We start from the raw sequence: 25,149 nt of genomic DNA, 5'->3' as shown, positions 1-25,149 counted from the left end.
TGAACCAAGTTATAACTTGCGTCAAAGAGACACATTGCGACAACCTATAAAGTATCAGCACCACCAAATGCCATTAATTTACAGAGGTTCTTATCTGGGGAATGTTTATCAGCCTTTCACATATACTGATATGAATTGTATCCTGGATAGAATGCCCGCACCCATAGAGGGAGGTGGGCCCTGGATGACAAAATTTTCTCAATATACACTAGGTCACAAGTTAGCTATGGGCGATTGGAGAGCATTGTTGGGTAAGTAATTGAGTATGTGGGAAATACAGCAGATTGAAGCGTCTGCGGGGACCACCTTATTACCTGATTCGGACCCGTTTGCGCAGCATGCCACCTGTGTGGGAAGGGCAATGAGGGAGAGATTCCCGATTCCACCGGGAGCGATGCACTCATTCACCTTCACAAAGGAGGGCGAGGATATGCCTGCCTTTTTGGCTAGGTGTAAGGACACGTGGACAGACACTGCGGGGAGCCATCCAGGGTCGGGTCAGTTACAGACCACGTTATTTAGGAACGCAGTTATGGCAGGGATGCCTAAGGAAGTAAAAGAGGCAAAGGAGACTAATCCTGACATCCCAGGTTGTTCTACAGAACAGTGGGAAAAAGATTTGACGCACCACATGAAGCATTACAGGACAAAACAGGATGAAGATAAACAGAGTAATGAGTCAGCTTAAGTGCAGTTGTTGAAGTTACAGCTTGATGAGGCTAGGAGGAAGGCTAATGATACAAAGAAGGCCTCCAAAAAGACGACTAATCAGATGGTTCGGCAGCCGTGGCCACAAAACAACCCGCCGAGTTTAGACCCAACACCTGATTGGATGCCACCCTACCCCAAATATGGGGGCAGGCTTTAACGCGGGCTGCTGATTTAACGGTCCCAGATTACAAAGAGCCATTTTTCCTCAATATTTCTGAAAAATTACACACAATAAATGGTGTTTTTTTCAGAAAAAAGGGGGAGGCAGGCAGATGCTGATGTACGTAAGTTTTACTCTTGACCCAGTGGAGGACAGACACCCGCCATGTACAAGACATGCAGCAGGGGTAGCAAAAATTCTTCAAAAGGTAGCACATATAGTCATGGGCCATTCATTAACAGTACTGACGACACATAGTATAGTGGCCTACGTGAACTCAACAGCCTTTACAATGACGGCATTGTGGCAAACCATGTTAGAGAAAATCTTGAATGCACCACATATAATTTTTACACATGAAGGAATTAACATGGCTGATAATATGAGAGAAGGAGAGCCACACATCTGTGAGGAAAGGGTACAGAGAGATACCAAAGTTAGGGCAGATTTACAGGCAATTCCATTAGTAGACCCAGAAGAAGTGCTGTTCACAGATGGTTGCTGTTATAGACATCCAACTGAAGGACTTAAAGCAGCCAATGCAGTGGTGCGACAGACAAGTGAGGGATTTGAGGAAGTGTTGACAGGAAAAGTGACAGGTAAAGAATCAGCCCAGTTGGCTGAACTACAGGCAATGATAGCTGCGTTAGAATGGTCAGAGGGAAAAAGAGTAAACATCTATACCGACTCTGCATATGTGGCAGGGGCTATACAGGTAGATCTTAGTCAATGGATCAGGGCAGGATTCTTAGCAGCAGCAAAAACCCCAATTAAACATGAAAAAGATATGAAAAGATTAGCGGAGGCCCTGATGAAACCTGCAGAAGTGGTGGTGGTCAAGTGTAGAGGACATGATAAAGCAGACACAGTAGTAGCGAGGGGCAATCAGGAAGCAGACTCAGCAGCGAAGAAAGCAGCAGGGTATACACCACAGTATATAATGATGCAAACAGAGAGAACAGTGTATGACCTGCTGCCCGCTTGCGATGCGAATGTGTTAATAAAAGAGCAGCAGAAAGCCTCTCCTCATGAACTGACAGTATGGAGAGAGAGAGGGGCCACAGAGTCAGAAGGGATTTGGAGGTCACCGGACGGTAGACCAGTGCTACCCCCAGGTTTGATAGCTTCTATGCTTCAGGAGGCTCATGGGCTCACACATTGTGGAAAAACACAGATGCAGAGGTATCTGACACATTGGTGGCATCCGTTCTTGCCAGCGATGATTGAAAACTACATCAGGGAATGTAGAACGTGTACAGAATATAACATGAGAGCAACAGTGAAACCACACGAGGGAAAATTCCCTCTTCCAAGAATGCCAGGTCAGGAAATAGTGATCGACTACACTGACATGATAGAGAGAGTAAACAGATACCGGTACCTTCTGGTAACAGTGGATGCATACACTGGTTGGCCAGAAGCAATACCTGCGAAAAAGGAAGATGCAAAGTGATCAAATTCTTGATAAACCAATACATTCCAACGCATGGGTTTCCAAAGAAAGTCAGGTAAGATAATGGCACACATTTTAAGAATAAAGACCTGCAAGAAGTTGAAGCAGCTTTAGGACTGAAACATGCGTTTGGAACAGTGTACCATCCTCAGTCACAGTGAAAAGTGGAAAGAACGAATCAGTCCATCAAAGGAAAAAGAGGAAAACTGTGTGCACAAACAAAGTTAAGCTGGGTGGATGCCCTACCTTTAGCTTTAATGTCCATTAGAAGCTCAGTAAACTCTATTACAGGGTTCACCCCGTATGAGCTGACAACAGGGCAGCAGTTCCCGGGACCAGGAGCTGGAATACAGATGTTAGAGGGAGGAGGAGCCTCTCTAAGGTACAAACCTTACTATGACCAACTAACAGCTTTGGTGTCAGCTTTCTCCAAACAGGTTGGACCGGAAAAGGGGGAACTACAGAGCCAGGCGCCATCTACCACAGACTGGGTCCTGCTGAAGGTGATCAAACGGAAGTGGTCGGAGCCGAGGTGGACAGGACCTCATAAGGTGGTGGAGAGGACATCTCATGCGGTCAGACTACAGGGGAAAGGTACCATTGGAGCCAGTGTGCAGCCACAGAACCGCCAACGAGAACTTTAGAACAAATAAGAACAGAAAAAGAGTAGAAGGGTCTTAAATGTTTAATGTTTGTACGAAGAAGGTTCTGGAAAAAGGGGGAGAGGTTCTCAAGATTTCTAAGCAAAGTTGTGTAAAGGATATAATGTTTATCTCTGTAAGCAACCCACATTACCTTAGGCTGTGGAGGTTGGGAGTCTTTGCTATTGTTTTATGTATAAGTGTTATGCTGCTGTTAATAGGAGTATTAACCACGAGGGACAAACACACAGGCGAGGGAGGAAGTTCCAAGAACAAAAGAGTAGTAGGACAAGAGGCGGATAAATGTTTAAGAGAGACGAGGAGCCGGGTACACATCAGACACGATAGAAATCATGGTACAACATATCAGTTTGATTTATGCGAAGTAATTGATTGTGGCAAAGATATAGGGAGCTGGAGGGAGTATGATGTATACCTTTGTTTCTATGCCATTTACTATGACCCATGCCCGTCGTGGAATAATGTATTAGCATGGACTGGGGTACGATGGACCCCCAAGAGGTCGTCACCTTCGGATAATCGATGGAACATTCGAGACCATGTGAGCCTGACAAAGGGGCAACTTGATCATTCTTCAGAGTTAAAAAATCCACTTTTGTTAACCCTGACAAAATTTGATATTAATCCTAGTCCAAAAGAGGTACAGATGTACTGTGAGAGTGATGACAGAAGCTTTTATTTTGTAATAGGTGTAGATCAATCTGGAGTGGATAATATGGGATTATTAAAGGTAACCTTAGTGGACTCTCCTATGAGCCAGCCACAAACTGAAAATACAAATATGGAGGTAGAACCAACTTCAGGAGTTGTGGTAATAGACCACAACAACCTTACGAGAAGGGAGATTATTAAATTAGCTACCGGGTATGGGGACAAGAACTTATGGCTGGACTGGATGACAGCGACCGCAACCTTAATGAATATGAGTAATTGCGTCGCGTGTTCTTCGGCAAGGCCAACCCTATTTACTACCCCGGCCCCATTGTTCCCTAATATAGACCCAACAGGATTTCACTGTATGATGGCCCTCAGTATGCAGGCGGACCCTCCAAATTGTACCACATTAAGTGCTATTTTCCCACCTGTAAAGAATTCTGTGTTGCCTCCAGTGTTTACACCAAGGGCCAACAATTATACGTGTTTTGCTCGGAAGTCAAATATTGCCTTGGGAGACATGCCCGCTGACTGGTGTCAGGACACAATTAATGTAACTGGCTGGCAGAACGCTAGCACAATGGTTTGGGCCAGAGCTGATCTTTTTTGGTACTGTGGAGATAGAACACTGCATATTAGTCTACCTCCAGATTGGTCTGGAACCTATGCAATGGTTAGGTTAGAGGTACCCTTATTCCTTTTGGGAGAACGACAACAGGGAATAAATCTGTATACACGAATTCGTATGGATTTGTTTGATGTCACATCTGGCTCAACCACTTACATAGATGCAATAGGTGTTCCCCGAGGTGTACCTGATGAATATAAATTAGCAGACCAGATAGCAGCAGGGTTTGAGAATCTCCCAATTATCAGTGTTTTATTCCCAGTTACGCCGAATAAAAACGTTGACCAAATTAATTATGTACATTACAATGTACTTAGGCTAGCCAATAGAACTAGAGACGTGGTGGCGGGACTTTCTGAACAATTGGCAGCAACCTCATTGATGACAGTACAAAATAGAATGGCCTTAGATATGTTGTTAGCAGAAAAGGGGGGAGTGTGCTCTATGTTTGGAGATCAATGTTGTACGTTCATCCCCAACAATACGGCACCTGATGGTTCGGTCACCAGAGCCTTGGAAGGACTAAGAATTTTATCTGAAGAAATGCATGAGCATTCGGGTATTTACAATCCTCTAGGAGGATTGTTCGATTCATGGTTTGGGAAATGGAAAGGATTAATTGCCTCTGTGTTTATGTCCCTCGGAGGTATGATTATTGTGTTAGTGTTGTGCGGATGTTGTTGTATTCCCTGTATTAGATCTTTGTTGAACAGGGTAATTATTACAGCAATTGAAGGGAAGGCTCCCCCATCTTACCAGATGTCACAGATGGAGACGGAAACCATGGCTTTGGCAAGAGGGGAAGACTATGCATCAGAGAGCGAATATGATGTATAGAACTGGTTGGTTGGTCTCGTTTTTATGAGACCAAAAGGGGGACTTGTAAATATATCCCTTACTTGAAAAACAGAAGGCTGGCTGTGACTCTGGATGGATTCAGCACTCAGAACCCTGTGGTGACTGTGTAACCCAAGCAGGGGGGTGGTCACGTGACGTCCCGTTTCACGCCCCGCAAGAGTGCGAGGCGGTTACGTGCCGTCCTGTCTCGCACCCGGAAGAGTGCGGGCAGTCACGTGATGTTCCGTTTCGCGCCTCGGAAGTGGGTCGAGGAAGTCACGTGATGCTCCATTTCGCGGGCAAAAGAAGGTCACGTGGGGTCAGACATCTAGGAATGCGAGGAGGCGGGGAATGGAGTCAGATCAACACCCAATCAGAAGATAATTCTGTGTTTATATGATGTTTTTATGGTATAAAAGACTGGGGCAGGGACAAAACAAAGTCTTTCTTTTTGAACTGGCACACGTTGTAGTTTGTCAGGGACAAAGAGGTTTAGACCCAGAGCTCTGAATGCCTTGTCCACTTACTGTTTAAAATAAATTAAGAGTGTGAGACCGAATATCTTCTCCTATTGCTTCATTTAAAAGAACACGCAGGACTTGGCTCACACATAGAAAGTAAGTTGGTAGATTGAGCCAAAGTCCAACACCCTACAAGAAAGCCTGAACTTTGAGACTCCCAACACAGTAGGGATCCTGATAGAAAAATAAAGCCAGCTCCTGTTTCACCTCTCCTTAGCAAAGATTTAGACAATCATTACCTTATCAGAATTAAAAATTGAGAAGTTAACCAAGGTTCTTTGTGGGATCACTGGGGTTAGAAACAGCAAACGGTTGGAAATGAACAATGAACGACATTAACTCTTCCAGTGACATGAGGCAATGGATTAAATGATCAAAAGAGCTTTCTGAATATCCGTAAGATGACTGATGGAGTTTAGGTAAAAATTCTCTCAAGTAAACACCAAATAGACATTGAAATAAAAAACCATGGGAAAAAAAAGCAATTTACTTCAAATAAAGCATTTCACAGATAAGTATTTTTTGAAACGTTGCTCCCAATAATACTAGCAGCAATTGATTTATCTAGACACAGCCCTAGTGGGGATCTGCAAGTCGGATTTGGCTGTGTCTTTTTTTTGAGGCAATTTACGCATTGATCTAATCCTTCGTACAATATTACAACCTTTCAATCATTATTTTCTCTTTGTCACCTTTTTCTAAAAAAAGTTTTTTTTTTACTCATCTGACCCATTCAAAGGTTTCTCACTAATATTTTGCTGTGGCATTAGGATTTTCCATTCCAAACTTCCTTCATCTTATAACTCGCTATTCTCCCGAAACAGATGATTTTCAAACTTAGAAATAACAAAAATTACTGAAGATCGCAGTGAAAAACAAATAGACATTTCTCGCATAACAGGAGCTGAGCAAGCAACTGAACAGCAATTAATTTACTTTCATTTAATTGCAATCCAGAAACTTCACAAATTGTTTCTAACATGCAGTCTAAAAATGTGCACAACCCTCCAAAAAGCATCCTGTTCGGTGTTGCAAGTTGAACCCTCACCACAGTCCATCATTGTATAAGATCCGAGTAGAATTATAATCAAGGACCTGCTTTCTGGTAAAGACTTACAGGTCTAGCCTGGAGGAGAACTGCCTGGCAGTTGAACTAGAAGAAACACTTGTGTTAAGTTAGATGCACTTTCTTTCATGATTAACACTTGATAGATGTTTCAGTGCGACATTCATTGCAACAGAAACTATGAGAAACAACATAACATTAGGTCTACTTCCTTCAAAACCTAGAGTCTGAGATCAACATATTGATTTTTTTTGGTGGGGGGGGGGTGGGGGCTGGCGCGCCTAACACACATTAACCCTTTCAGAACATTACACCCTTAACTCAGCAGTAGCATAAGGTTTAGAGTTGTGTAGAATGTTGAAAGATAAATTAGTCTTCAAGTCATACAACACAAAAGAGGCTGTTTGATGCATTGAATCTGTACTAACCTATCTATACTAATCCTACTTCCCAGCACTTGGCCCATGGTATGAATACTATGACATTTCAAGCGCTCACCCACGTACTTCTGAAAGGTTCTGAGGTTTCCCAGCTTTACTACGCTCCCTCACCGACCCCGGCAAATTAAGGAAAGCTGGCTTGGTGAACTTTAGAGTGAGGGTGTAGGACAAAGAACTGTGCACCAGTGAATTGCAGAAGGAGTTAAAAGAATAATAAACAATCCAACTTTCAATAAAAGAATATTATAAATTGGACTTGATAACTAAAGGCATTGTGAAGAAAATACCAGCATTGGAACCAGGTAATAATACTGGCCTCTAACTGGGGAAAAAAAATGACTGGCAGCTTTGGATCAGCATCCTTTAATGAAAATAATGTCAATCCTTTTTTGATCAATTGAACTACTCACGAACTGAGTCTGTGACAGATGGTACCTGAGCATTTCTCCAGAGTCCTCCTGACCTGAAATGCTGCGTTTCCATGGGGATGTGGGACATGGATTTAAATAAAGATTTTTCGAAGCAGGTGTTTTTCATTTCAGAAAAATATTATTTTTTTTTTAATTCAAACAGAAAGCTGAACAATGTCTGACTGAAAATGCCCCCTCCCGTAAGATTCTGTTTTAATGCATTGACCAGATTCTCACCAGCTGCATAAATAACAGGTCTTCATCAACACAATTATTGGCAATGTTGGACTCTTTCTTTCAGCCCATGAGCATCTGATCTGGAAAAGATCCTGAGAAGATGCAGACTGGAACACAGGTACAACTACCATGTGTGCAAATGCTTAACAGCATTAGTTCTGTACTTCCATGTTTATTGAATTCACTGAAACAGTGTAGCACATTCAAGGTCTTAAAATAATGGCATTAGGATAATTTGCTACCAAAACAGTGACAGTGCAAGGGCTCAGGAAGATCGTTATTTGCACACAGTGTAATACCATTATTATCATTGTTTAGCTTCGCAATTTTTTAAATATCACTCCTCTCCCAACCTGAACTATAAATTTCTACTATCCCAAAACCATATAGCTTTTCCTGACCATAGGTTATGTCTTGTTAAAAAATGTCCCTTCACAACCAGTTACTTGATGGCAGAAGAGTGACCCAGGTTTTTCTCCATACTTGAAATTGTCATGCACATGTTCAATTTTCTAACATTTAAAGCACTTAATAGTTTAAAGGTTAAAATGAATGAGCATCAAAGAATGTGCAAGGATATTAGAAACTGGTTAATTGATGCTTTCTTTTTGTTTGTGGGAGTGTGAGCATTATTGACAAGGCTAACATTTGCAGTCTGTTCCAAATTGCCCAGATGCAGTTAAAAGCCAATTACACTGCCGTGGGCTGGAGGCTCGTGTAAGCCAGATAAAGGAAGGATGGCGGATTTCCTTCCAGGTCTTTTACGAACCAGATAGGTTTTTAACAACAACAGAGTTACATGATCATTATTGAACAAGCTTTTGATCTCCTATTTTTCCAGAATGCAAGGACCATTTGTCACAGCAATACTCAAACCTAAATCCCCAAAACATTAGCCAGTGGTTCTGGTTTACTTATGTCGTGACATTACCACAATGCCACCACCTCCTGTTTGCATCTCATGATTTCTAATTATACGAGAGTGAGAAGTAATCTTTTAAATCATCCTCTCCCCAATCAATGTTAGCACAACAAAAGCTTGAACCTTTGCTTTGTGCATCTGGCTTAATGAGAAAGGAAATGTAAATATGTCTACTTTAGCAACAATACAACAAAAAAATTTACAAATTTTAACAGGGTGGAGAGAAACGAGAGACAACAGAGATTAGACTATACATCAACTCTATCCTTGGAATTGATAGATTTTATTTCAGCTGATTCTTTGATGCCCTGCTGCTTTAATCCACTTCACTGTACTGGTTCCGATGTCACAACCTTGACAAGGTCATAAAGACATTGCATTTTGCCTGAAGTGAAAGCCAAGCCTACCCCACAAAGACAGCCAGGAAATGGCCCAGCCAGCAATAAAGTACACTTCAACAGCTATAACTACTTTTAAAACAGTGGAGAGATTTCAAGTGGGCAGAGATTTAGCTTTGGTTATTTTCTGACAGCCAATGCTATTTTGCAATTGTGTTCGATACTCCCGTCGGTGAATTATACCACATTTTCCTCATTATAAACTCTATGACAATACCTCAAGCTATCAAAAGAGCTGAACAGGAAATTAGAAGGTTTTATTTTTGAGGCACTGAACTTCCTGTCAACTGTAGTGAACAAGGACAAATTGTTTTTTTATGTCTGAAATAATTCAGACAGCTCTTATGGTTATGATTAGGACTTTTTAATTATTAGGATTCAGATGGGCAAAGCATCACTCAAGATTATCTTCACAAGAATTTCTGGACCCTGGATTACATTTAACTAAATAACTTTCTCAAAAAGAAAAATCATCAAAAGTTAATGCAAAACCCAAAACATCTAGTTGATATTAAAGTCTAACAATTACGCCAAACAGAAAGGTAGACCATATATATACCTGCGTAAAAGTCGAATTTTTTAAGACTGTTTTAAGGTGAAATTTATGGGGTTTACTGTTGCATGGATCCTACTTTTCAAGGGCTGAAAAATGTGCTACAATCCAAAATACTAATTCATTTTAGAAGCCTAATTGATCTCGAAATGAATAATGAAAAAAATGTTGATCTATTATCTGTGAAGAACTAGGGTCGACTTTTACACAAGATATATGGAATATTTTGGATGTTTTGCATGAGATCAACTTTGACTCGAGTATATATGGCAATTTTAAAACCATAAATATAATTGGATGTATTTATATTTCCAACCTACTAACCCACTAGCAGTTCAAAAATGATTTGGTATTGAACCCACACTATCGCTGCTTCAGCTGTCAGAATTAACATAAGGTGTCTTGCCTGGCTGTTTAAACAGCACGCAAGTGTCAAAAATGTTCATGTGTGAGAAGAATATGAATGTGTGATGATTCATCAAGTCTTAACTGTTCTTAAATGTGTGAAAGGCTTCTGGATGTGCTGCTCATTCAACCTGACCATTTTTCTACAAAAACAATAACAGAATTATTGTAAAATTCCTGTGGTCCCGCAGGTTATTGTGCATCTGCAATGATTAATCCACTAATAGAAAAATCACAATACTATGCTCTTCTGGATACAAGTCAGGGAAAATTTGCAGATTTGGAGAAAAGTCATTAACTCATGAGTATATCTCCGGGCATAACGGGATCAAAAAAGTAAAAAAGCTATTACCACATAAAGCTGTTTCCACATAATCCCCCATTCTCGTAAAGTTCCTGTCATTTCTGTGATGACAGAGTCTTCTGTTGGAATGATTGTTTCAAATTGCCTGTGGTTGTGAAAGAATACATCATCCATGAGCTGACTGTCATACATTTGCAACATGTCACAAACTTACTGGGCTATTTCACTTTGAAGCTGTGCATTTTAGTTCTTTAAAATTACAGAAAATTTAACATTCTACCTTGCTAACTTCAAGAATAGAAAATTATTCCATTGACCAAAACAATTCCATACAAAATGTTATACTTCAAGTCAGACAAGCAACTGCACAGCATTTCTACATATATTCGCATTTAATTATTTCTTGAAAGATACATTCAACAAAGATGTTCAAATTGTACAAAACACAACTGCATCAAGAGAGATTTCTTTGCAATAAATGCAGCTACCCATTCAGTTAAGTACAGTATAGACATGGTCTTAAATCCAGTTCAATTGCTTTATTCTATTCTTCTCTTATGATGTGCAATCCAACCAGTTCACATTATATTTTTAGACCTCAGCATAAATATTTCCGCAGTTTTGACAGTAGTTTAGGAATCAGTAATCCTACTTATTTGCATTTTTTGGCTTATTTAAATTTCCTAAATTTGGATAAATATACAAATCCAAAAGACATTTTTGAGTTACCTGTCACTCAGTAGAGACCAAGTTAACATTGAAAAACCTATTTGGCCTCATATACATCGATCACAATAGAAACAGCAATCATTGGGTCAAACTCAACAACTCTTGTGACACATTGTTAAAGTTTAAGCACAGCATTTTACAGAATCACAATTGTTATTGGTGCACGAGGAGGCAATTCAGCCCATCATGCCTGTACTGGTTCTTCAAGGGAAGATCATTGCCTAGTGCCAATTTTCTGCTTTTTCTCGATACCCAGCACAGTATTTCTTTTCCAAATAATCATCTAATAGCCTCTAGAATGCTTTGACTGAACTTGCTTCCAGCACACTTGTAGGCAGTGTGCCATAACTGGTCCCTGTATGAATTTTTTTTTTTTTTTTTTTAAGTCCCCTCACATCACCCTTGCTTTTTTTGCACATGACTCTCGATCAAAGCCAGCTCATTCTTGTTCCTTTTCTACTCTATCCAGCCTCCTCACGATTTTGAAACCTCTATCAAGCCTCCTCTCAGCCTTCTTCCCTGCAAGGAGAACGGTCCCAAACTTTTAGATCTTGCCTCAGAACTGAAGTTTCTCATCCCGGGAACTACTCGTGACCCGCTTCTGCATTCTCACCAATTTGTTCACATCTTCGCTGCAAGGTTGAGCCCCGAACAATATACAAAACTCCAGCAGACGTCTCGTGAGTGTCTCCTCCATTTGTGTGATGCAAGTAAATTAAAGGAACTAAGTCAGAGAAGGATGTTTCCTGCTGATCGGACTTGGGTCGAGTTTGGAGAACGTTGCCACCCATCACAAAGCCAGGTCATCAGTATCAGAGAGGGGGTAGGGACTAAATCGTAGCTGGAGATGCATCCTTTTCTTTGTTGCTAACCTTGCAGACCATGAGATGCCAGTTTGCCAAATTGAAACTGCTCACCAGTCTGTTAACTTCAGTACCCAGGTAGAGGTGGGACCTATCCAGGTACTAAAGTTTGACCATGGTCAAAAGTCTTAAATTTTGTTTGAAAAATAACATTTTCATTGTTCCTCCAAAAGGAAGGGAAAGATTGAGTTTCTAAACATTAGGACACAGAGGCCTTAATGCATAAGGAAGGCTGCCATTAATACTCACGAGAGAAAAGTTACCAGCCTGTCTTGCAATTTTAACAATTTAACAGATGCCAGTGATGAACTCCTGCTGACGCCAGCACCTACTGGGTGCATTTAAATAGGATAATTGCTCCTGCCGTGCAGATTGGCAGGGCCAGAAATGGGGTCATGGACCTGTGTATCCAAACAGTAATATCAACAAATTGATCCTCTAAATGACAGTGCACCTAAAGTTAACTGTACAAAGAAAATTTAAAAGAAAAAAAGTTCACAGATGTGGCATCACAAGCCAGGTCACCATTTGGTGTCCATCCTTCTTTGCTCCGGAGAAGATGATGTTGAGCTACATTCTTGAACTGCTGCAGTTCACGTTGCATAACACCACCAACATTTGTGTTAAGAAGTGAGTTCTGGGATTTTGACCCAGAAAGAGAAAAGAAATGTGAGCATAGTTTCAAGTCAGAATGGTATGCATCACTGAGGGATGCTTCCATATATCTGTTGCTCTTGTTCTTCTAGGTCGTCGAGCTCTGGAAGTGGAAAGTGCTATCAAAGACATTTTGGAGAATTGTTGCACTGTATCTTGTAGGTTATACACACTGTTAGCACTGGGAGACAGTGAGGTCTGCAGATGCTGGAGATCAGAGTTGAGTGTAGCTTAGATTAGATTACTGAGTGTGGAAACAGGCCCTTCGGTCCAACAAGTCCACACCGACCCTCGGAAGAGCAACCCACCCAGACACATTCCCCTACATTTACCCCTTCACCGAACACTACGGGCAATTTAGCATGGTTAATTCACCTAACCTTCACATTTTTGAACTGTGGGAGGAAACCGGAGCATCCGGAGGAAACCCACGCAGACACGGAGAATGTGCAAACTCCACACAGAATTCCTGATGAAGGGCTCTGGCCTGAAACGTCGATTTTCCTGCTCCTCGGATGCTGCCTGACCTGCTGTGCTATTCCAGCAACATACACTCAATACTGTTAGCACTGCACATTAGTGATGGAGCAAGTCAATGTTTTAGGTGATCAGTAGGATGCTTCGTTCTTGATGGTATCAAGCTTCCAGAGTGTTACTGAAGTAGCACTCATCAGGCAAGTGGAGAGTAGTCCATCATATTACTGACATACGCATAGTACATGGCAGACTAACTTTCAGGAGACTGGAAGTGTTACTCAGTACAAAATTCCTTACCCCTGCTCTTGTAGCTAAAATATTTATATGGTGAGTCAGGTTTAGTTTTTGGTCAATGGTACTTCACAGATTTTAACAGTGCAAGATTCAGCAATGGTAATACCATTGACTGTGAAGTGGAAATGGTAAGATGCATTGAGGAGTTGAAATGTTAACCCTGTTTTGCTCTTCAGATGTTCGCCAACTTGTTATGTTTTTCCACTTGCTTTCTCTTGTTACAGATCTTATAGCTTTCACATTTGAGGATTCACAAATAAACATGGGCAAACATCCTCATTTCTGAGTTTATGCCGAGGGGGTAGTGGAGAAGATAGAGACAGAGACAGAAAGTCATACAGCACTGAAACTTCAATGCCGAACAGGTATCCTAAACTCAATTAGTCCTATCTGCCCGCTTTTAGCTCATATCCCTCAATCTTTCCTATCCACTTACTTGTCCAAATGTCTTGAATGTTGTAAACATAGTTTGTGAGAAGATTTGTAGCTCGGGTGCTCGTTGCTGTGGTTCTGTTCGCCGAGCTGGAAGTTTTTGTTGCAAACATTTCATCCCCTGTCTAGGTGACATCCTTAGTGCTTGGAAGTCTCCTGTGAAGTGCTTCTGTGGTGTTTCCTCCGGCATTTATAATGGCCTGTCCCTGCCGCTTCCGGTTGTCAGTTTCAGCTGTCCGCTGTAGTGGCCGGTATATTGGGTCCAGGTCTATGTGTTTGTTGATGGAGTTTGTGGATGAGTGCCAAGCTTCTAGGAATTCCCTGGCTGTTCTTTGTTTCGCTTGCCCTATAATGGTAGTGTTGTCCCAGTCAAATTCATGTTGCTTGTCGTCTGCGTGTGTGGCTACTAGGGATAGCTGGTCATGTCGTTTCGTGGCTAGTTGATGTTCGTGGATGCGGATCATTAGCTGTCTTCCTGTTTGTCCTATATAGTGTTTTGTGCAGTCCTTGCATGGGATTTTGTACACTACGTTAGTTTTGCTCATGCTGGGTATCGGGTCCTTAGTTTTGGTGAGTGGTTGTCTGAGAGTGGCTGTTGGTTTGTGCGCTGTTATAAGTCCTAGTGGTCGCAGTAGTCTGGCTGTCATTTCAGAGATATTCTTGACGTATGGTAGTGTGGCTAGTCCTTTGGGTTGTGGCATGTCCTCGTTCTGTTGTCTCTCCCTTAGGCATCTGTTGATGAAATTGTGAGGATATCCGTTTTTTGCGAATACCTTGTATAGGTGTTCCTTTTCCTCTTTTTGCAGTTCTGGTGTGCTGCAGTGTGATGTGGCCCTTTTGAATAGTGTCTTGATGCAACTTCGTTTGTGTGTATTGGGGTGGTTGCTTTCATAGTTCAGGACTTGGTCTGTGAGTGTGGCTTTCCTGTGTACCTTAGTGGTGAATTCTCCGTTTGGTGTTCTCTGTACCCTCACATCTAGGAATGGGAGTTGGTTGTCCTTTTCTTCCTCTCTCGTGAATCGGATTCCTGTGAGTGTGGAGTTGATGATCCGGTGTGTATTCTCTACACCTACTCACCTTTACTACTTCCTTTCACAGCTTGTTCCACACAGACACCACCCTGTGTGAAAAGGTTGCCCCTCAGGTCTCTTTTTAATTTTTCCCCTCTCACCCTAAACCTGTGCCTTCTAGCTTTGGACTCCCCTACCCTGGGGAAAAGACCTTGGCTACTCACCTTATCTGTCCCCTCGTGATTGACAGAGCTACAGAAAGAGGGAAAGAGACAGAGACAGCGAGACTGGGAGGGGGGGGGGGAGAGAGAGAGAGAGAAGGGCGGGGGGAAAGAGAGCGAGAGCGAGCAAACGTGCATGCATGCGTGTGTGTGTGTGTGTGGGGGGGGAGACACAGAGAGCGCGCCGGGGGGGGGGGGGGGGGGGGGAAAGAGAGAGAGAGAGAGAGAGAGAGAGATATCAGTCATTATGCTGAAAGTACTTGGATCCAAAACCCTAGATGAAGGACTACATGCAGAAATGTTCTGGGACTAAATTCATTGACCTCCACAACCACAGTGATCTTTTTTTCTAGTCTGTAAAGGACTCTAGTTTGTAAAGAATTTCACCGTGACTGATTTAAATTTTGATTTTATTTTGCCGTACTCAGTCAAATACTGCTTTCATGTCAAAGACAATTACTTATGCTTCCTCTCTGTAATTCAGCTGTTTTGTTTGTTTATATTTTAATTAATGTTGCAATGAGGTTAGAAGCTGAAATGACCCCGGCAGAACCCAAACTGAGTGTCAGTAGGTAGTTTATTGCGAAGCAATACTGTTTGACAGCACTGTTGATGATAACTTTGCTGATGACTGACAGTAGACTGGTTGACAAGTATTTGGCTGGGTTGGATTTGTTTCGCCTTTTGTGTGGCTGCCCAATTTTCCACATTGTTGGGTAGATGCCAGTGTTGTCACTCTGCTGGAACAGCTTGGCTAGGAGGCGCGGCAAGTTCTGCAGCACCAGTCGTCACTCTAAATTGCCAAAGTGTTATCAGGGCCCTTGACTTTGTAGTTTCCAGCTGTTTCTTGACATCATGTGAGAGAACTGAAGGCTGGCATCTGTGATCCTGCAAACCGCCGGGACAGGCCAAGATGGATCATCCTTTTGTCTGAAGACAGGAGCAAATGCTTCAGCCTAGTCTTTTTGCTAACCTGCTGGGTTATTTGTAGTCTCCTACTTCTCTGTTTAATTGTCCACTACATTCATGACTGGGTGTGGCTAGACTACAAATCTTCAGCATGATCACTTAGCCCTGTTTATTGCATGCCTTGATAACCCCAAAGGGGAGGAAATTCAAGATTTGTGCAGAAAGTTAAAGCTGAACTATGCTCTCACCAGCAAAGTATTTAAGTTTAGTTCCAGAAACATCAGATTTAAATGCAGTATTTCTGATCCTCAAACTATCAGAGGATTAAGGAGGTCACATTAAGGACTGTCATTGTTTGCATTTGTGTTTTAACCTTTCAAACTCCAATTAGGGATCATGTAGCCAATTAACTATTTAGTTTCATGTTTTATCATCCAAGTGGCAAGAATCCAAAGTGAAACAAAAATGCAAAATCAACAGCATCAAAAGGGCTTCGACTAAAAGCATAAAAGACTTAGTTATGAAGATGTGTGTTATCTAAAATATCATTGAATGCACATATAGATATACATATTTCTTGAACCTTGTGAAAAAGATGCTTTTCAAACCAAAAGATGCAGCTACAGCAGCAATAACATTGCATTTGTAAGGAAGAATTTGCTTAGTCAAAGACAGAGTCTAAAGCACTTTCTGAGCAAGGCCGATCCTCCAGCAGGTAGGCATTAAAAAAAGCCTGGTTTGAACACACGTTCAGAGAAAGTGCGAGAGCAGCAACAATCTTGGTCCTCTCCTTCATCCTTTGAAATCCCTCTCAAGAGTGGAAGGTGGCATCATGACAAATGGAGGGCTCTTCAAGGAAAAGTCTGAAACTGCACAATTGTTTCCAGACAAAAAAAAATTCAACCAGACATAACTTATCCAGAAGATAACCACAGTGCCAATCACTATTGGAGCAATTGACTTTGGCTGCAGACTAGAATTTGAAGAATCTAAATCATTTTTTTCAGAATTTTATTTTACCTTTGACTTCCTCTATCCTTTTAGAAATGTTTAAGGTCTGCATGGTTAAGTAACTCCATATTAATAACTCATGGAATTAGCAATATCACCTTCCTTTTTCAGTTCAATCTTTTTTATGTTAGTGGATGAGAAGGACATGAAAATAAATCAGTCACTGGGTTGTAACATATACAAAGGTTCCAAAATATACATGATTACTGACAGGGAGGGATTGGATGAGGTGGAAATGGAATTCATGTGCCACATTCTTTGTTGAGGGCAAGTCATTCAGTGGATAAGAGAATGCAATTGTCAACCACACTATGTGCACATAGCACTTGGATGGAGAAGGAAAATGCAACTGTTATTCCTGCTCATCATATTTATCGTTTTCAGAAATCCTCAGAAGAAAATAATTTTCAGGACATATCATTTCTCTCAAATGTTATTCATGAAAGCCTCCAGTTGGCAGCTCATTTGATCACAAATGGGAACAATTACAGATTATGGAGAATATTTTGTCCTGTTATGTAGAACAAATATTTCTTCCCGCATGGATCCGTGATAATGGTAATTATTGTAGCAATTCAGTATAAAGACTGTGCAAATCAATATTTTATGAACAACCCTAATGCTATTTGGGTAGCCAATATAGCAAACAGTCTTTTCTATTATTATTTTGACATTGAACTTACCCTTTGTTTTTGACATTTGCATTTTTCAAGTGAATGTAGGTAGCTGGGAAAATTCCCTATGAGAGTAAAACAAAACATTTTATGTTTGAAGCATCTTTCTTACTTCTAGAACATAAAATTCATTATTCAGAACCATATGTTACAACAAGGGGCACTTAACACAACTTGGAACATAAACCATAATTGGCTACTTTTGGATTATCACTAATGATAATGAATGCATGATGGGTCAAATTAACAATTTTTCTGCTCAGTACTAAAGAGTAGTGTGCATTCAGCTTATAACATGACACCTGTGCAAATTTCTTTTTTGAATAGCCAACTTCATTTGGTGGAGAATTAACATCATGGACTAGACGACTAAGACACAGTAATCTCATCAGTGACAGCGAAAACAAATTGGCTGGCATACAAAGCAGGGAGCAGTAAATTAAACTCACTTTTAATTGTAAACTTTCAAAAATCTGTTTTAAGTATCAGTGTTATTTTAAACAAAACATTGGCCAATTGTCAAAGGTCACAAGTTTATTTTTTACATTGGAAAAGCATTAGAAAGTCAGGAGATTGGGTGGCACGGTGGCTGAGTAGACAGCACTGCTGTTTCACAATGCCACGGACCAAGGTTCAATTCTAGCCTTGGGTGACTGTTTGTTCTCTCAGTGTCTGTGTGGGTTTTTTGCCAGATGCTCCCGCTCCCCCACTCCCACCCCTATTCCAAAGATATACAGCTTAGGTAGATTGGGCATGCTAAATTACCCTGTCATGGCGACGGATGTGCAGGCTAGGTGGGTTAGCCATGGTAAATGCAGGATTACTGGGATAGGGTAGGGGGTTGGGATGTTCTTTGGAGTAATGGTGCAGACATGATGGGCTGAATTCCTCTTCCTATACTACAGGGATTCTATAATTATGAACTGTTGCAAAAAGAAAGCACTCAGTACAATCCAGGTACAAAAATGAAAAACATTCTAATATACATACCTTAATACTTGGACTTTTTAAAACAAATCCTCTGTACCAGCCTAAATAAAAACAAAGAAAAGATATGTTAAAGTTCCTGCATTAAACTGTTTCACAGCAGTGGTGAAAGGTACCTCAAAGAGAGTGACAAAGTGCTGCAGGAAACTGGCATCGGGATGCGCCTATTATGGGACCCCCCTTGAGTCTGCAAAGCCACAATTTGATGCTCTTCTTTGTAAATTCATGTCTCATAATTTGCACACAACATTCATGGACATATGCTACAGCAACCACCAGGGTGGCAGGTATATGACTAAACAGGAAATTGAAACAATGATATCAGCGTGATGTCTTGAAAATGACAGCATGCCTTTTCCCTGATCATGCAAACAGGATCTAAATGCACCACACAAAGGTTTTATTAGTCTGAAGATAAGATAAGGTGCCATCATTGTTTATTTGTTAGTTTCGTAAACAAAAATTCCCCCCCAAGTTTTCTTATTTCAATCTGCCTTTTACCATCATTCTTTCTTTCTCTGTACCTGAATTGACATGGAATTCACCCAAACAAATTTACACTTCCTTTAGAGTCATTGAACCATTAATCTTTCAATTCCTCAATCTGCTGGCTTGGATTACACATAATTGCTTGCCCGATTCACTCGCACAGGAAGGCAGCAATATAGTGGCAATGTCACTGGGAAATGTAAATTTTTCTAGGATTCCAGAGCCCCAGACTAATGTTGTTTGGGCATGGGTTCAAATCCCACCAAAGGCAGATGGTGAAACTTAAATTTAATTAAAATCTGTACTCAAGGGTAACCATGTAACTACTGCCTATTGTTGTAAAGCCCATGTGATTCACTAATCTTACCTTCTTTACCTGGCCTGGTCTACATGTGACGCTACTTGCTACAAAAAAAATACATCTGCTAACTGATTTCCATCATTGCACTGTTGTCAGCATACACTTTAAACAAGCAGTCACATGAAACACAGTCAAGGTTAGACAGGGAAGGAGAAAACTAATTAGATTGTGTTCACAGAAAATTATGAGCCTGTGGTTGAATTATGAGTACACGTCAATGTAAGATACCACGGCTTGAAGATATTACTTGGTTGTGTTGTACCGTTTGTGCAAAACTAGCTAAGTAAGTGAAAAAGGGAATTTTTGCAATCTCTTCCACTAGGTTGAAAACCATCATGCCAGAGGACACCTATACTCTCAACACTGGCCAAACTGCCACATTGAAATATATCCTTGAATTTAGTTTATTTGCACTCTTTTGAGAAAACTCAAAAACACTTTACAGGTGAAACACTACAATCAAATCATTTCAAAAATGTTCGACATTTTAAAATTTTTCTAAGAACTGGATGCCCAACAAGTAGTTTTCCATTGTTATTTAAAATAATTTGCAGTTACATGCAATCAGCTTTCTCTTATGTAGTGAACCCCAGTTTGTAAATATTCAATTTATGTAATTCTTCTATTTTTACATGTATCAAAAAAATACCAAATTAAACATCAAATAGAATTCAATAAATACATTCAATAAGTTAATAATTAAATATAATCAAGGAAGATTTCTTGAATGGGGAAGCTATTGACAATGAAACAAAGATATTTAAATTTATATAGCACTTTTAACATAATGTACCACCCACTTTGGTACTTTGCAAATTTTGAGATTGTCTCAGTCAGTATATCTTGAAGATAGCATGTGATATCATCACCACATAACATCATGTGACCAGATTAGAAGGTTTCATATCTTGTCTTACCACAGATCACTTCAAGCATGACAGTCTACTAGAAGCACGTTTTTCTGTTGCTCTTAATAACTTAATATTAGCACAGAGATTTCTGTGCTCGAAGGCGGCAATATTTGTACATAACAGACTTGCCTGAATTGTTCCATACCACGATACCCATAGCCAGCTACTTACGTTACAGGAGATAATATTACATCGCCTCATCAGGTAAAAAAAATCATTGGAGGCAAACTCAAATGTAGGAGCACTATAAAATTAGAGTTATCAAGCCACACGAAGAGATTGTAGGACAGTTGATGGAAAAGTTGTGTCAAAGAGTTAAATTCTAAGGAACATCTTAAAGGAGGAAAGGTGTTAGAGGGTGAGAAATTCAGATTTTGGGGCTTTGACAGTAGCCACAAATGACAGACTGATTTCCATTGGGAATATTCAAGGGTCTGCAATCAGTGCTCAGATATCTCAGAGGATTGTGGAATTAGTGGGGGTGGGGCAGGGAGACCGAGAGAGACAGGGGACAAGGCTATGGAGAAGATAATGATAATGTTAAAATTGATTGGGTGACTTAACTAGGATCTAATGTTAATCAATGACTACAAGGCTGATAGGTGAATGGGATTGGTGTAAATGCAGCCAGATTTCCTCATTTGTGCCTTTTATTTAAAAAATAAGACACAGGCAGAAGTTTTGACCAATTGAGGAGGCAAAATCTGACAGACTGGCTAGCATTTTGATTTCAAAAGGAAACCGAGCCATCGGTGAGGGTTCAGTCACAAATGAAATGGTGTAGTGACAGTCAGTTGACACAATAGAGGTCAAAGATGAACGGTGGCACAGACATCTGGTTTGAAGATTAACCAAAAGGTCAAATATGAGAGCATGGCTGTGTACAGTGTGGTTTTGGGCCAGGAAGACTGCCAGGGCGAGGATGAAATCAGCATGTAGGGAACCTGGCAGAGACTGGAACCAATGGTTTTGCTTCTTCTGAACCTTTAATTGAAGGAGTTTTCTGCTGAACAGAGTACTGGATGTCAGACAGAGTTTGATAACTTAGAGCGAAGTCGCAGATGTCAATATACTGAATGAAACAGATGCTGTATTTTCAGATTACAGTATATTCTTGAAATGAAACTGTTAGCAACATGCTTTAAAAACTAAGATTGCACAGAAAAAGTAAACTTCAATGGAATTTAATCGTGTTCCAGGAAACACAATACCATTAATCAGTAGAAGAAAACATTCTTGACATATTGACCTGGAGTTTGCATTTTTTTTTAGTGCAATTTACCAAAATTAGTCATCCCACATAAAAGATACAGGAATTCCAACCGCAAAACAAACAGAATAAAATAAGCTCCTAAATCCTTTTGTGCTGATGCCAGTCCCCTCTCAAAACCAGCAATGGTCCCAGATTTAATTGATCACTGTGGAAAGTTCCTGTTAATTGTGCCAAACGCAAGGCTTTGAAGATGCTTGTGTTTAGGCACAAGGATATTAATGGGCATCTGTTATAAAGTTGAAGTATTAAACATTACCTACTTTCCTCAGAGAGCGAAAACACCAAATAAAATGTTTTTTTTGTTTTAAAATGCAATTTCAGTTCTTTAGAATCATGTTACTTACAGCCAGTAAACAAGGGACAGTGTATAAAAATTTTTATTTCTTCGAACAAATCTATTTTCACTTGTATTATTAAACCTACTCAAATATTTAAATAAACATTACTGAAAGTTTAAAACAATATCTTTGTATTCTGAATTGATGTTGATTCTTGCACGATCTCAGTCTACAATTTACAAATGTTTGAGCAGAAATCTGACTGAAACAAAATCCCTTTGGGCAACTTTGAGGATGATTTGCATTGGATTACCGACTGCAGCCATAGCTGAATTTTTTTTTAAAATCAATTGTATATTCAGACATATTTGCGGATAAAGGTGGAGGCAAAGTCTAATCTACCAGAGTTTCCAGAAGAGGATGTTTACTGAAAAACTCACCATCACATTTTTCCAGTATCTGAACTGTGTCTCCCACCTCCAATGGTAAGCCATAAGGAACTGTTCCTCGAAAACCAGATATCACTGTAAAGAGAGAAGTTGAAATACTTGTTAATTACAGGTAAACATTAATATCTGTAAAGTATACTTCAATGAAATTGTAAGAGTGATGGGTTTTCATACAGTGGAAGCATTCATATACCATAATTAAACAGAATTTAACATGAACATACTTCAGAAATATACATGTTGATCAGCTATATGAATGAAACATTTATCTTCATATCTGGATGACCTTAAATAAGTTCAACTGCATTGTGCAATGTGAATTAGATTGAAAATTTATTAATAGAAAATTTCAGAACTACTCAACACGGCTGGCAACATCTATGGAGGGTAGGTCTTGCCTTACAAGTCTTATTGAAGCATTTGTTCTTCAAGCCATGGGTCAGTCAGATAGAGGAAGCATTTGTCAAATTTTGGTTTGAATACTGCAATTAGTTATTTGTTTTCCAAAACAGATAGAGACCATTATTCCAGTCTTTTCTTCTGTACCTTCTGATTTCTCAGATTTTAATAAAGTTTTACCCCCGATATCATCTCCTAGTTTGGATTTGAGAATTGGTGACAATGTAGCTCAGAAAAAATTCTCAAGCATGAAAGTATCAAATAATCATTTTTACAGCAATCTCTGTTAATAGATTGCCTGATTATTAGATTGCTTTTTGTGGGACCTTGCTGTCCAGAAATTAGTCCCTACAGTAATTGCATTTCAGAAGGATTCAAAATTAAAACACTTTGGGGCAGACTGAAGTTGTAAACTATGCAATATCAATTTCATTCTTCCTCTTAGCAATAATAAAGATAGTAATTATTTATGTAATTTTCTTCCATTGATTGAGATGTTTTCAGTGATAAAATCTTGACCTAAGTTTTTCAAAACTTGATTAAGAATCATTGTCACAGGAATTATAAATGATTACTGTCAGCATTGTCACTCAGGACAAAGAATTGTACAGCATCTGGCATGAAATTATAACACAACAGGTAAATAAAGATGGAAATAAACAGCACTTTGATTCTGAAGTCATGTTCCTTATTTCCCACTATTCCAAGGGGAATGTGCACTCTCAAGACAAACTCACCAATTGATGGATCTCAAAATGTATTTCAATTAAATAACCTATAAAGTATTGCAAGGGTGCAGTTCATTATGATCATTCCTCTGTGGAACTTGATCTACCTTTGTCAAAAATACTAATTTTATGCTCCTCCAAAAGGTGCACATTTTCTGTATGAAAATCATATTATTACAACAACTTAGCCTTGTTCATTTTTATTTCTAAAAGGCTGTTTTTGCATTTCCCAGCATGCTACACAAATCAGGACTGTTTTGTAATTAAAAGGCTTAAAAGACTTAGGCTTTGAGACTTTTTCAGAGAAATTGAAAGCAAGCATGTGACCTGTATTGAAGTCCAGCTGACAAGTAGCAAATGGTTTGATTGTTAGAGATTAAAAGCAGCCCTGATTGCTTTACTGGGAAAAGGGTGCAAGGTGTTTACTCTTGGAGACAGTGGCAGCAGTCTATGTGCTAACAGTAGATAAACTGAGTCTCAGAAATCACAGAAAAGTACTGAGAATGTCAGGTTGTAAACATGATATTTTAAACTGTCAATTACTTTCAAGATAAAAAAGAAAGTTAGATTCTCAGGGATACCTGGTCAGCATTTCTTCCTGGACACAAGGCCTATGTGATTAAGACTTTCATATAGTCAGATTTTCAAGGGAGAACGGTCTAAGGACCTGAGAGTAAGACTTTTGAATCACCACAAATAAAAGTAGGTAGTAGTTCAAGCTCAGATTGAAAAATACCAAATTTCTGAAGAGTTAAAGCAAGCCTGGAAGATTCTTGTACAAGAATCAGCACTGGGGATAAAAATCTCACTGTAAAAGACAGTTCTGAGATTAAAAGATGTCAAAATAAAGAGAACAAAAGAAAACCACCAGGAGCCAAGGATCACCATTATTTGGTACTGGGAGAATTGAATGCCGACTTCAAGGAAGTTATAAAGTATATCCAAGAAGTGCACTTTCAAGTTTGGGAAAAGAAAAAGGGACTGGTCTGTTGTGAAGAATGTAAAGTATATGTTGCTGAGAGTGTTTAGTTAGTTGTGTTTTTAGTCTTTTGAGATTTTGGTAAACCTTGTTACATGATTATTTCAGTTAATTTGACGTTATTCTTAAAATACTTAACTGCCTTTATACAGATTATAAGTACATAAAATTATAACAGAATGTGCAATGTAAGCCAATGATATTAAAACAATAATTAAGATTATTCTAATTGGACTTGAAACATTAATGGTCACTCTCTCCACTCCAGTTTCTCCAGCACTTGGTTTTATTTCACATTTCCAGTGTCTGCACTGTTGCAGATGATACAATTTCTAAAGCGGGAAAACATATGGTTTCTACACAACCACAGCATATCATGTTATTTCTCAATCTTGAGATCAGCATTATCCTGGAGGACTTCAATCTTGGGTCAAAGTTCAACGCCTCAGCCAAGAACCGCAATTTTATAATTAAATGTATTTCAGCTACTGAAACGTCAAGTCTCCTGCTTCTTTGATGCTATCTGACCGGATGTGCCTTTCCAGAAAATATAGTTATCCAAAATAGAAAATTCAGATTTTCTGACCATGGCTCTGCCAGTTCTATGGAATTATTCAAAGATAGAAAATCAAAATCAGTATAAATCATGAGCGTTTTTCC

The 25,149-nt window shown here is 39.8% G+C and overlaps 1 protein-coding gene across 7 annotated transcripts in view; it reads right to left on the bottom strand.

Annotated features, from left to right (window-relative positions):
* Nucleotides 1-25,149, bottom strand: part of LOC122559665 (dedicator of cytokinesis protein 4-like) — a 569,310-nt gene that overhangs the window by 433,509 nt on the left and 110,652 nt on the right. For 6 of the 7 annotated variants that reach the window (XM_043709516.2, XM_043709519.2, XM_043709517.2 and 3 more), the window contains exons 2-5: nucleotides 22,375-22,458; nucleotides 18,626-18,666; nucleotides 17,645-17,700; nucleotides 10,410-10,506 (exon numbers count right to left, since the gene is read on the bottom strand). In XM_043709516.2, the coding sequence (XP_043565451.2) occupies nucleotides 10,410-10,506; nucleotides 17,645-17,700; nucleotides 18,626-18,666; nucleotides 22,375-22,458 (278 nt within the window). The remainder of the gene's footprint in view (nucleotides 1-10,409; nucleotides 10,507-17,644; nucleotides 17,701-18,625; nucleotides 18,667-22,374; nucleotides 22,459-25,149) is intronic. The other variant, XM_087997225.1, reaches the window with a different exon arrangement.

Source organism: Chiloscyllium plagiosum, unplaced genomic scaffold, assembly GCF_037043375.1.
Source record: "Chiloscyllium plagiosum isolate Xiang-an unplaced genomic scaffold, Cpla_swu_hap1 HiC_scaffold_19, whole genome shotgun sequence".
Taxonomy (NCBI): Eukaryota; Metazoa; Chordata; class Chondrichthyes; order Orectolobiformes; family Hemiscylliidae; genus Chiloscyllium; species Chiloscyllium plagiosum.
This window is presented reverse-complemented; position numbering and strand designations above follow the sequence as displayed.